Source organism: Anabrus simplex, chromosome 2 (genome assembly GCF_040414725.1).
Source record: "Anabrus simplex isolate iqAnaSimp1 chromosome 2, ASM4041472v1, whole genome shotgun sequence".
Taxonomy (NCBI): Eukaryota; Metazoa; Arthropoda; class Insecta; order Orthoptera; family Tettigoniidae; genus Anabrus; species Anabrus simplex.
In genome coordinates, this window is record NC_090266.1 from 1,170,426,362 (window position 1) to 1,170,439,986 (window position 13,625).

The window sequence follows — 13,625 nt, forward strand, 5'->3', positions numbered from 1 at the left end:
CTAACTTTGTTAAACTGATCAAAAATACTAATAATACTCACTTGTAACCGCAATATGTCTGTTGGCTTTGCCTTCTTCTATTACCTCGAACACCTCTTCGGGACTGGATACGAATCGCTCAGTGGCACCTTTTACGAATGGTACACGATTCTTGTCTTCATGGACACTAAGGTTTACTTTGGATACTGAAACCAATCAAAGATTTAAGGTAATTAGCATACATTCCACAGCAATTAATAAACAAATTTTCAAGTATAACCCAAGTCACTAATAATACTATCAGAACTATTCCTTCTCTGAATGGGAAATCCTATTAAATCTGGATTAATTTTCAAAACTATCCTTTACCTATTGTATAACTGCACTTTTATGACATTATGTTAATCTATAATGAAGCTGCAACAGGTGTTTTGAACACTAGTGTCTAGAATTAGAGATATTTCAGATCAAATGCTGAAAGTCTGAGACTAAAAAGGAAAATAACTGTAGTGAAAAAAACAAATCAGATAGGCCTATGTTGCATCTGTGCCCTAGTCATCTAATCATCATAGACTATCCTAACACAAACTTAGGTGTGCCTATATTTCCAGGGTCTACACAACAAGGAATGAAATACAATACAGTCATTGGGATGTCTAATGTTATCATAACCTAAAACATACCAGGTTAGTATTAATATACTGAACTGAAATCTAGTGCATTATCATGCCAATTCACATTTGGGACACTTAGTCATACAACATGGATAAATACTGCAGCCTGAAGAGCACAACGCTACAAAACATCAGAAAAAGGAGGGGGACCTCAAGTCTCTCAAAATATAAAACTCAAATATTGCACCCAGTAGATTTACTTGAATTTTTGGAGGTCAGTGGTGAAATACCTGACATGTAAGTCAAGCACATCTAAAGCAGAAAAAGAAAATTTTCTGACAATACACATACTTTGACAGTAAGAAGTGTGCTAGTTTGTTTTAGACAAAGGCCACTCACCGACTTGACCTATAATTATTAACAATACTCGAGTATCATTATTTTATGTCCAAGGAGAGTACTGAACCTCAAAGCTAATGCTATTTTTACAATTCATTCCAATACAAAGCATTAACACTGAAGCATTTAGCTGTTGGTATGTGACAGTTGGTACATCCACTTCAAGTTAAAACAACAGATAGGGAATCTGCCACCTGGGCGACTGCCCTAAATGCAGATCAGGATTGATTGATTGATTGATTGATTGGTTGATTGATTGAAGCCAGCTGCTGTTGGTGATTATATGCAATGAGAAGGCCAGTCAAGACTAGCAGGCCAATGAGTATTCTTTTCCCAGCATGCAGTAGGAAAAGTAAACTATTACACATTCTTCAAAGATGTGAGGTTGATATGAATTTAATCTGGTATTCACAATAAAACAAAAATATTGACAGCAAAACTAACACACTTTAATATTAAATCATATTCCTAATAAAATGAGAAAAAGAATAGTAGTATAACTCGTACACAGGGACTATTTTCTATTTTAATCAAAATAGCCATCTGTTTTTTGAAAATGAGCATACATTTTCTGAAAATTAGGTGGGTTTTTTTATGAGAAACATGTACACAGTCAACATGCTCACTGTTAACATGTTTTGCAATACTGTCCCTTTCCCTCGCAACTCTGCAATTACAAAATTTGCTAAACAATGCCAATGAAACTGTGGCGTGTAAACCTTCATTGGAAAATATTGCTAAGCCCTCTCACGGGCATTAATACCTGTGCGCCCCCTAACCTCAACGATCAATACAGATTTATACTCTTCACCTTGTGCACGACGAAGTTCAAACAAGAATGACGGCCACTACAAACGAACATCTTGCATCATGTCTCATGCCCATATAGATTTCAGTAATAATAAAAAAGTTGTACAAAACCAGAAATTTAAGAAGAAAATGCACAAATCTTGCATCTTGCAAATATCGTTTATCATTATAATCGATAAAAAGTCTTATCACCATTGTATAAATGGATTAATCGATCCATTCAATTTACACTAATCTATAGTAATAGTTGAAAATATAGTTTTGGATGTTTTTCTGTCTATAAAAATGATTTTTGCTGAAAATAACACATTTGCCTACCATACCTACAAAACTGCAAATATCTGCTAATTTTCCATTATTCACATTTTCAGTTAAAATTTGCAGCTATCACAAAATACAAAATTTTCCAGTCCCTACTGAGCCGTATCCTACCGGCCCATAATAATAATTAGAATATTATTTGACCCAATATGTGAAATTTATTCATAAAAGTTACAGTCTAAGATGCTAAAGCATCGTACCCTAAGATAGTTGATACCGGATGTTGAGCAAGACAGTCGCTGGATGTTGCTTCATATTTCCGTATGACCGTGAGAAAAGATAGCGTACCCAAGCGTTGGCAAGGATCGACACGTGTATTAGATGCTGACCAAGCAATTCAGCCAATGGGAACTTAGGGATTTGGCAAACCTGGAGGCTACACCGCGCCAAATCTTAATTCCAGGATGACCAACGTGCTCTGTGGATAAAGTCAGTTTCTGTAAGAGATCGGTTTTCCACAGTTTCTGAAGTCAGATATATTTGGAAATGTATTATAAAAATTGGTGGAAGAGATTTGCTAGTGTTTGAACTGTGTTTTGTAAATATATCACAATAAGTATTTTGTCATCATACATGACGAACTCTCTGATTGGTGGTTGGTTCAGACACCCGGGAACCCCAACATTATTGGCGTCACCGAAGCCTCCTCAGTAACCCTAGCTCTGGAGAGCGTCAGTCGGTAGTAAAAATTTGAGCAGTACGGATGTACCAACTCTGTATCTCCGTGGTAAAGATTTGCACAGTGCGGATGTATTAAATCTGTGGCTGGTGATTGTGATTAACGTGGTATCATTCCTGTAATAGTAACTGGTTATCAATGATACTGTAAATTGTGCAGTCGCAATAATTTACTGTACTTGAGTAAATGAAATAGTACAATTTTGGCAGAGTTTACTTTCAATTGATAAAGACTGTGTTTAGTGACCGCTGAGTAACAAGTGTAGTGGAAACGTGCTATTGTTTCACTATTTCGCGACGGGCGCGTATTCGCGTGGAACTTCCGTACCGAACCGTGGGCTGCTTTAAAAACTATGTTTTTACCCTTTAAGTGAAGTGTGTTATATATATGTGAATCAGTGTGTTAGCTGATCTGGTAAAAGAAAGGGTATTGCGGCTCGCAGCATTAAGCAGCGAAGAGATTATCAATAATAGTCTTCTGTGTTCCAGTGAATTATTTTCCAGCAAGATGATGGATACGCCTGTAGAGGAAGGAAGTGCATTCCCACATGTTAATGCTGTGATTAACATGGCGTAGGCCCATAAAGCAGTGGGGATGTAAGCTGCTATCCTGGTTTCCCGAGAGTCATGTAAAGTAAGACGCATGTATTATTTACGGCATGATATGTAAGTTATGTTAAGGTACTAGGGCAGTGTAGATAGAATTTTAATTTTCATTCAAAGTAAGCCTGACGGCATGTGTTTGTTTAATTTTGTTACTATGATAGATTCGGATACGAGAATAATGCATGTTTATTTTATTTTCATTTTGCTTTATGAGTAGATGTTTGGGAAAATGAGGGATTGATAGGATCAGTTATTGTTGTAAATATAGTATTTAGCGTAGGATATTCCGAGTTTTCCTTAAATATATGCTAGAAGGGCTAGATCGACAGGTTCATTTTTATATTACGTCAAACACGTATCAATTCATTTTATTTTGGTTATTTAGAGAGACAGGTATAGCTATTTTGCATGATGCATGGTTTTACAGAAGCTGCCAGAAGGAGCTGCAGAACGTCGTCGTTAAATTAAGATCTTTGAAGTTAAGTTGGATTCTGTTTGCCTGATGGTCTGCCAAGGACTCGAACTGCGTCTCATTATGTGGAAAGGCCAGTGGGATTCATGAGGAATAATGAGATAATAATTGCATGCTGAATTATAATGTATTGGTGCAGGCTGATGGTATGCCTGACAAGATAAAGAGTATTGTGCAGATGTGTGTGCCTGCCTAGTGTCTTCTGAGTGTTTATTGTGATCAGAATGGACAGTGTTAATTCCAGACTATTGAGTCTGATGTTATTAAATGGCCCAAGCATGCCAAGAAGCAATGAATATACGCGAGTTTCCGTATAGCCGATGATGGGCGTTATCTCATGGCAAGCTGATTCCTGGCCTGTGTTATCGGTATGTGTGAAAGAGACAGTATTTCCTTGTGGCGGCCTTGGGAGACAAAATCCAATTTTTAGCATAGTGAAGTTCAACATTTCTTTACAGCTCGTAATCTACCCGGAAGTACACGACGGATGACCACGCTGTTGAGCGCTCAAACGCAGCAGAAGGAGGCAATGTTGCCCATTGCTTTCTTCACGATATCAAGGATTATTTATATGCTTTTCCCTTACAGGATGGTTTTACATTATTATTTATGATTGTATACCTTGTCTCGTTGTTTTTAAAGGGAACAGCCCGAGTGCTGAAGTATCGTTGGTTTATCTAGTTCTGTCTAGATCTTTTGTAGTGAACCGGGATTCACATTAGTAGCAGTGTAGCATTTAAGACTTTACTCGATATCCGATGTATATATATGTTTAGTTTGATCATTTGAATTGTTGTAAATAGTGTAGGATTTGCCCCTAGTATTTTGCATAACTTACATAGCGTCCGGTGCGTCTTAATTATTTTTCTTTCCGTCGTAATTTTTCTTATAATGTAACTTTTATTTTACGGAAATAGTTTGACGACTCTCGGGGTTAACTTAACTTTGAAACCGTATCGTTGGGATGCGATAGTGTGAAACTCCATACGGAAATACCACATGGCAGTGTTTGCGTACACTTGTTGCCATACAACATAAACATTGGACTATAAGAAGAAACTCAGTCTTGATTTATATAAATGTTCTTTGTTGAACTTGTTTTTTTTAATGTCAAATTTGTACAATCATTCAATTAACGTTTTAATTTCAATTTATTTCTATACTTTGAGTTTATTTTTTTTACAAATTTTTATTTTTGTTGATTTAATTATTTTCGTGTGATTTGATCGGGGATATTTATTAATAAATCCATTTTACCCCCTATGATCGTTTTCTCATTCGTGTTATACCTCCATTTCCTGTCATTGATTGCTATTTTGAGTAGAACTTCGACTTTTTATCCTGACCCAATCGACAACCAACCCACACTCTGCCCAACCCTGAGTTAGTCGGATGTTCATACAGGAATGGAGGCATCGTCCTAGAGGGTATTTACCCCTGGGTACGGTACACTACATGCATACATGAAAATCCTGTCGTATTTATCCACAGACACATTGTTCCTTCTAATTTTCCTAACAAAAATCAAGGGTGCGTCTTCCATGCAAGGAAAAAAAATTTGTGAAACAGAAATGGCATACAGTATACCATAACTTATAATTGGAAATAAAGTTCAGAAGTAATTATTGGTAAAATTCATGGTGTAACTTCGGTAATTTGACTTCATTGCAAAAACTATGTTCAACAACAACAGAGTATGTGAGTGTACTTTATATACATTAAAATGAAGCAATGACAGAGTTTTCACACGTTTTTTTAGCCCTCGAGCTGCAAATGCCCAACATCAGCCTTCTGCTCCATTCGCCCAGTGACAGCACCCAATATCAAGTGTCTGACATTGCTTATTTCTTCGCAATGCTGTACAGAAAAACGAAACCAGGCATCCTGACGTGGCACACTGTACTGCAAGCATTTTAGTTTAAATAAAACCGGTGTACATTCCCTTGTTAGTTTTGGGTCGGTAGCAAAATCTAACAGTCTTTACTTTATCCACCTGCAATTAATTACCAAGTGTTACCAATGCTCAACTTTTCACGCCTTCAGTAGCCAGTGAAATGTTTCATTTCATCTGCTGACAGCTGTCAACTCCACATGGAGTTCTGGGTTTAGGGGTAATGAGCGTATATTCCCGGATACCGAAACCCAAAGTTTGCTACCAAGAAGACTATTTAAAGAACATGCTCTGAGGCCACTAAGAGTTTGAACCTTTTCTTAGTTCTGTTTCGAGCACCAGCACACTACTTTTCACTTCCACCCAGACAGGGTTCCATTAACTCTAGTCATTTTTTTTAAGTTCTATTATGGTATTCTCATTCATATTAAATAATGTAATATTTGAATTAAACTTGAATTTTTAACATTGTGAATGTCAAGGAACCACGAGAGAATTATTCATGAATTTGAATTGCAAACATTTGAGTTAACCAAGTTCTACTGCACTTCTTTACTGTAACACTAACAAGATCTAGAAGACAGGTGTGCAACATATTTCTGGTTATCATACATAATTGAGCAGCCTGCCAACTTTTACAAATCAGTCTGCCACAAAAATGGCTATTGAAAGAAGGGGACTTTCAGAGTTAAATGCAAACGTGCAGCATCTGAAGGCCGGCCCCGTGGTGTAGGGGTAGCACGCGTGCCTCTTACCCCGGGCTCGATTCCCGGCCAAGTCAGGGATTTTTACCTGGACCTGAGGGCTGTTTCAAGGTCCACTCAGCCTACACGATTGACGGTGAGATTGCAGCCCCGGTCTCGAAAGCCAACAATAACGGCCGAGAGGATTCATCGTGCTGACCACACGACAGCTCGTAATCTGCAGGCCTTCGGGTTGAGCAGCGTCGCTTGGTAGGCCAAGGCCTTTCAAGGGCTGTAGTGCCATAGGGGGGCTCAGTATGTGGCAGAGGGATGACTTGGTCAGCAGCTGGATCTCGCCACACTAGGCAACACCAGTGAAAGCACGTAGACTGCCTGTCTTCTTTATGATATCCATGGCAGCATGGCTGACACTTAGGATATAGTAAACAAATACATTTAGTGCCTTTCTCTACACAATGTTATCTATAGACTGTATTGTAGGAAACAATGTAAAGTTCCGTACAGAATAAAAGTGCCGTTCTATTCTATGTTGTGTTTACTGTAGCTGGCAAGTCGGTAAGTGTAATGATCCCCACAAGTATTTGAAGACATGGGTATGAAACCTCAAAACATGACACTATGCTTCAACTACAAATCAGTGCACTTCCTGATGTCCTGTCCACGTGAGGGTACACGATTCAAACTACATTCTTAGAAAAATCTCACCCTTGAGCAAGTGACTAATTCACAAATCTATAGCAGCAGTCAGGTCACCATACATAACGACTTGTTACCACTGAACTAATCTAGATTGTGTGTGCATCAAACTATGAATGTTCTGAGTGTGTCAAAATCATCCTTTAATGGCTAGTATTTCAAAAACAACTAAGTACAAAATGACCTGTTACTAGTAGCACATGTGCATTTGTCATCAAAATTATACTCTCTATGATTCAGACATCTCTCTTGAAACTGCACACATCTAAAGTTATTATGGGGCACTAAGCTTTGCAGAACTTAAGTCTGTTAAAGTATGCACATGGAAGGAGAATTTACAGATTTTGATGTCAAAATGTTCCTTCTTTATCCATACTTGAAGTATTACTCATAAGAGAATTAGTCTATAACAATCAATGGAACTCTACAATTTCTTAGAAACCATAGGGGACAAGGTGCACAAGTAATGAAATATATAAAAATCAATGTAGCATCCCAATTGTGCATACAGTCACACTGAACATTTGTAGTTTTACAAACCTATCACTTACCATTCTCTATAAGAAAACAAGCACACACTTAATCTTACGTAATTTGATATCGTGGTCGCAGCCAGGGACATTCAATTTTACATGGATTCCAAACCCCAGGGATGTGACCCTTCATTTCAAAACTTTTGCGTGCATTGGAAATTATTCAAATTGCTGCCACCTTGGTGATAAGCCAGTGACAGTGACTTAACATTGTCTGACATGTGGTCCCCTGTCTTGAGCTGTCTGATGTACTTACAGCATTAAAACTGGCAAGGAGTAATGAAGGAGAGTTAGTTACAAGAGGAACAATATGGCTTCAGGAGTGGAAGATCTACAGTGGTACCAATCTTTAGCATTAGACAGCTGATGGGAAAAAACTGGGAATATGGAAAGGATCTTGTCATGACTTTTATAGATATAGAAAAGGCATATGTGATAGTATACCCAGAGAAGTGGTTTGGGAAACCATGGTTAGAAAGAGACTCGGAAGAGAAATGTTAGAAATGGTGCAAGCAACGTACAACAACTGTGTTAAGAGTACTGACCCCAGTTGGAAACGCAGAATGGTTTAGAAATAAGACTGGACTACGACAGGGGAGTGTACCATCACTTCTTTTGTTTATTATGGTCATGGACGAAAGTGTAAAGGAAACAAAGGAAGCCTACGGAGATAAAGAGATGAAGATATTGCTATTTGCAGATGATGTGATCTGGGGAAAGGACAGCAAAGAAGTGCAGCAACTAAATGAACTGAACAAAAAAAAAAAAAAACGAGAAGTATGGCATGATAATCAGTCCAGAGAAAAGCAAGACTATGGTGGTTTTCAGAGGGGAAAGGCAAGGAAAGGGCACTGTGAAAATTACAAGTCAGAGTCTGGAAATTGTGGACAGCTTTAAATACCTAGGAAGTGAATTAATGCGAAATGCTAGGGTGGACATGGAGATTAGCAGGAGGGTACAGCAGAGTACTGCATTCTACCAAAGTGTAAGAAAATTTGTTTGGAGCAAAGAAGTACCAAGGGAAAGTAAAGAGATAATGTACAAAATGTACTATGTACCCACACTGACTTATGCAGCTGAGACTTGGACTTTGACTAGCAGGCAAGAGTACAATTCAAGCCAGTGAGATGAACTTCTTAAGAAGTATGATAGGAAAGACAAGGAGAGAGAGAAATGAAGATGTTAGGAAGAAAGTTGGGACAGGAAAGCTAAATGAGATAATTGAAAAGAATAAGCTAAGGTGGTTTGGACATGTAAAGAGGATGGAGGAGAATAGAAATTCCAAGACAAATGCTTGAGGCAAAGTGCGAGGGCAAGAGAGCAAGTGGAAGACCTAGAACAAGATGGATTGAATCAGTGAAGAGCGGCATAAGACTAAATTTAGACTGGGACAAGATCGTAGAAGAGGAATGGTGGAAGGAAAGAGGAAGATGGAGAAGTACTATACATACCCCGACCCTCTAGGAGCTGGATAAGGGGAAATGATGGAGTAATGGCTGCCCAAACTGGACCTTGCGTGAATAGAATTATGTCTAAGTTTGTGCAAAAGTGGGCAATAAATTACCGGTTTAACCACACAGTTGGTCACAAGAGATAATATTTTCTGTAAAATGGTGCTCTATCGGGCAAGTTGGCCGTGCGGTTAGAGGTACACAGCTGTGAGCTTGCATCCAGGAGATAGTAGGTTCGAACCCCACTGTTGGCAGCCCTGAAGATGGTGTTCTCATTTTCACACCAGGCAAATGTACCTTAAGGCCATGGTGGCTTCCTTCCCATTCCTAGCCCTTTCCTATCCCATTGTCACCATAAGACCTATCTGTGTCTGTGCAACGTAAAGCAAATACTAAACAAACAAAAAAATATATGCTCCATTATACTTTTGCTAAGAAACAAAAAAAGGAAACTTACCATCCAACAAATCTCTGATTTTATCCATGTAGATTTCAAAGTAAGATACTTTGATATGGAATTCCAGGTTCTCTTCCATTGCATAAATGTGGTTGAAGATATCGTTAACAATGCGAGGAATGATGCCTTGTTTGACTGGGTCACCAATGACACCTTCCATGGTGTGAGTCTTTCCAGAAGATGTCTGGCCATATGCAAAGATGGTACCGTTGAACCCCGACAGGACATCTGTGGAAAGAAATGAAATAGTAGCAACAAGGAATAATTTCAGAAGACCTTCCTGTAATGTGCTATTGGAGGCACATGAAGTCTCAAATATCTTTTACAGGTCGATATCTGGTATCACATAAATATACATATGGAAAAAACATTTTCAAACAGTATTTAATTGGATTTTATGCATATTAGAACTTAAATAAACAGTACAGGATCCAGCCTTTGTCGTTTGTAAAATGAAAACTGACAAGTCGCATAACAAAAGTCATCAAAGGCAGAAATAATGTAAAAATACAGTATTTTCAGAATTCATAAAGATTTTACCTTTCTTCTTCCTCCATAGGACTACAATTTGTAATTGTTTTATACTACATCAGCTACTGGCCTCAAGGGATGGAGTGATGGAATTCAGAAATGAAAAGGTGGTGATGATGCTTGTTTAAAGGGGCCTAACATCTAGGTCATCAGCCCCAAATGGTATGAAATGTGATGAAATATGACAAATTAGAAGTCCAAAATACTCCACTGACCAGAAATAAAAATGTGAGAATGAAGAACGAATGGATGGATATGAATTTAAAACAATCAGTGGATCCAACCCGCACTACCTCACATTCACAGAAACTGATGTAAAACAATGTATTACTGACCAAGGAACTGCTGCCAAAGCACAATACTAAATCCATGATTCTTGCAGTCTAAAAGGGTACAAAATCCAAGTCATCGGCCCCTCATAATGGTACTTATCACTAGGAAAGTAAAACCATGGTATTTGTCATGGTGCGGTACTAATCAAAAGTAGCGTAGACTCGCAGTATTCCACACATTATGGTACTACTCACAGGTAATAAAATTCGTACATGTAATACAAACCTATGTTTTGCACACTGCGGCGCCATTTACAGGCAACGCAAACCTATGGTGTTCATCACATAAGTGTACTAACCACAGGGACTCTTACTATCCCGTGGCATTCCTCATATAGTAGGTACTGATGATTTATAACTATTAGCAGAACCATGGTGTCGCTCACCCATAGTGTCCCTCATATAGTGGTACTAATCACAGGTACTGTAAAAGCCGACAGTGCACTCTAAGTGGGGGCCAACCGCACGGTGCTCCTGTGTGCTACTAATCACAAACGTATTTGGTACCTAACAGTGGTACTACGCGCAAGTAAAAGCGACCCATGGTGTTATGCACGTGGTGGTACTAATCAGAAGTTGTTTCGTAGTTCTAATACAATCATCATCCCTTGGTCGCCCCTTTTAGTCGCCTCTTACGAAAGGCAAGAGATACTGTGGGTGTAATCTTCGCCTGTGTCCCCTACCCACAGGGAGTTGTGCGTTTGGTCCACGAGAGGTTTTTAATTTCCCTCAAGTCCACCGGCAAGCCGGTTAGGACGCCCCTATCCACCACCTGGGACGCGCCATGTGGGGAGTATCAGGAATAAAAGGCATCTCTTAACAAACCACTACAGACAAGGGCCTCTGACACATCAAGTGCTCTTTAAAAACTGTCAGGGTTTGATCCAGCAACTCTGAGGAAAGAAGGCAAGTACCTAACCATTCTATGCAGCTGATAAACTAACATACAGAGAGAGATTGGCGCACGAAAAACAAAATTATCAGCCCAAGAAAATATCGTCCTCATCCTCTTACTCCTCCATTCCCCGCCACGCTGGGATGTTTGTGGCACCCATCTTTCCATCTTCCTCTATCCAACCACTATTGTTCCTCCTTAATTGTGTTAAAATATCGGAATAATATGTAATCATGTATGCATGTATGTATGTATGTATGTATGTATGTATGTATGTATGTATGTATGTATGTAATCATCCCCGACACTTCTACAAGTAAAATGTTAAATTGTGGAACAACAAACAAACTTTTTATACTATACATCCACAAGGATGTGAAGTTGGTGACGCATGGATTAAAACTAGTGAATACAGAAATTAGCAAGTTTTGAAACTTGTTCCTGTTTTATTTCAAGGCCTTGTCTTTAATCACTCTTATCACATATTTCAGTTCATATCAAGTGCTGCACAACACTCCCTGCAAATTCAGCAGCCTTAGATAGTAAAAATATTAGTGGTGGTATAATATTTTGATGACACGATTTACATTATTCATTATTTCTGAATCTTATTTCATCTCATGTGTTCCTTCAAGAGTAATTTTGTAAAAAAAGAAAAAAGTAATTTACAAGTCTCTGCTATACTTCCCCCGCCCCTCATTCTCTTCCCTGCTCCAAAAACATCATCTGCTCTCTCTCTGACATATAACATCATTCCTACAACAATACTTCCCTCCAAGCAACTTGCGACTCCCAAGGCCAAGCCTGAATCAATATAATCGCCAGAGGTGCAAGTATAACCGACTACCTTAATTTCCTTATTCAGGGTGCAAACAGAAGTACAAATACCACCTAGAATTAATGAAAGAGATATGGCCTGAAAACTGTTAATCACAGTACCAAGGCAAATAAAATAATTACAAAATCTGTAAGAAATAGTACATGCTAGAAAGTTCCTCGAAATAAATGTTATCTTAAAAAGATAGGGATTTTATCACAAGCACTGGTTAACTCATTCACTTATGTCCAGTACTAAATGCCTCTCGAGGGGAGGGTCCGACATGCGCCTCTCAGATTTTGATAAAATTTTGCAGGGACCTTCTATACTGAAAATAAGGAGATATGTGTTTCAGGGTTTTGCTAGACACTCCCTAGTTTAAAAAAAAAAAAGTCAAAGTTGATGACAAAATCGTATTTTCAAGGTTATACATTGAAAAATCATCTAAAAACAAGTTTTACTTATATAATACGGGGCCCAAAGTTAATAACAGAGTTATTAATGTTTTTGTGTTTTCATGCTGCAGCAGAGCGATGTCAACATCAGACTACCAAATCGCTGGTCCGTGTTCGATTTTTAATCACACCTTCCAATGTTTTACTTGGAAAAAAAACAAAGAAACTATTCTGATCATCAGAATATTATCAGAATCACAAAAAAAAAAAAATCATTAATGAAAAAAAAAAAACAAAAAAACCACGCCCAAGGAACGAACACTTACCAGCAGTTTGGTAGTCTGATGCCGACCTCGCTCTCCTACAGCATGAAAACACAAAAACGTCAATAACTCTAATATTAACTTTGGGCCCCATATTATATAAATAAAACATGTTTTAGACAATCTTTCGATGTATAGCATTGAACATACAATTTTCCATCATGAAACTTGGCCCTGAGTTTTCGAAAACAAGGGAGTGTCTAGCAAAATGCCGAAACACTTGTATCTTTATTTTCAATATAGAACGTCCCTGCAAAATTTTATCAAAATCTGTGAGGCACATGTCACACCCTCTCCTTGTCAGACAAATGTTTCTAACCAAACAAGTTTCTGAACACTTCTGGCCACCCAACAGTATACTGTACATATTCACATAAGGTTGTTTGGATATAAATAGTCTGTATGCAACATCCACATTCAACCTTCTGTGTCTCTCATTGCATAGAAACAGTGAGCAACACCCGCTGTAGATCATTGCAACAAGCAGCCGTGACACCATCTCAAGTGTAGCTGCGGATATCGTAGGATGAGTTACAGTGCTCTGTTCAACATGTTGGGATGGCATATTTACAAGCGACTGTGCTGTATGAATTCAGACTTGAACATGCAAAGGCACAAAGTACCGTTATGTGGTGAAGGCATGGAGCACACACTAGACTTCAGAAAAGATTTTTCTTTTATTTATTTAAAAGGTGTGTGCCGAAGAGTAGTCCCAAAGATG

At 38.4% G+C, this 13,625-nt stretch overlaps 1 protein-coding gene across 1 annotated transcript in view; it reads right to left on the reverse strand.

The window, feature by feature from the left end:
- Positions 1-13,625, reverse strand: part of Khc (kinesin heavy chain) — a 278,091-nt gene that overhangs the window by 130,920 nt on the left and 133,546 nt on the right. Inside the window, exons 3-4 of the mRNA XM_067142133.2 lie at positions 9,612-9,839; positions 42-185 (exon numbers count right to left, since the gene is read on the reverse strand). Of these exons, the coding sequence (XP_066998234.1) occupies positions 42-185; positions 9,612-9,839 (372 nt within the window). The remainder of the gene's footprint in view (positions 1-41; positions 186-9,611; positions 9,840-13,625) is intronic.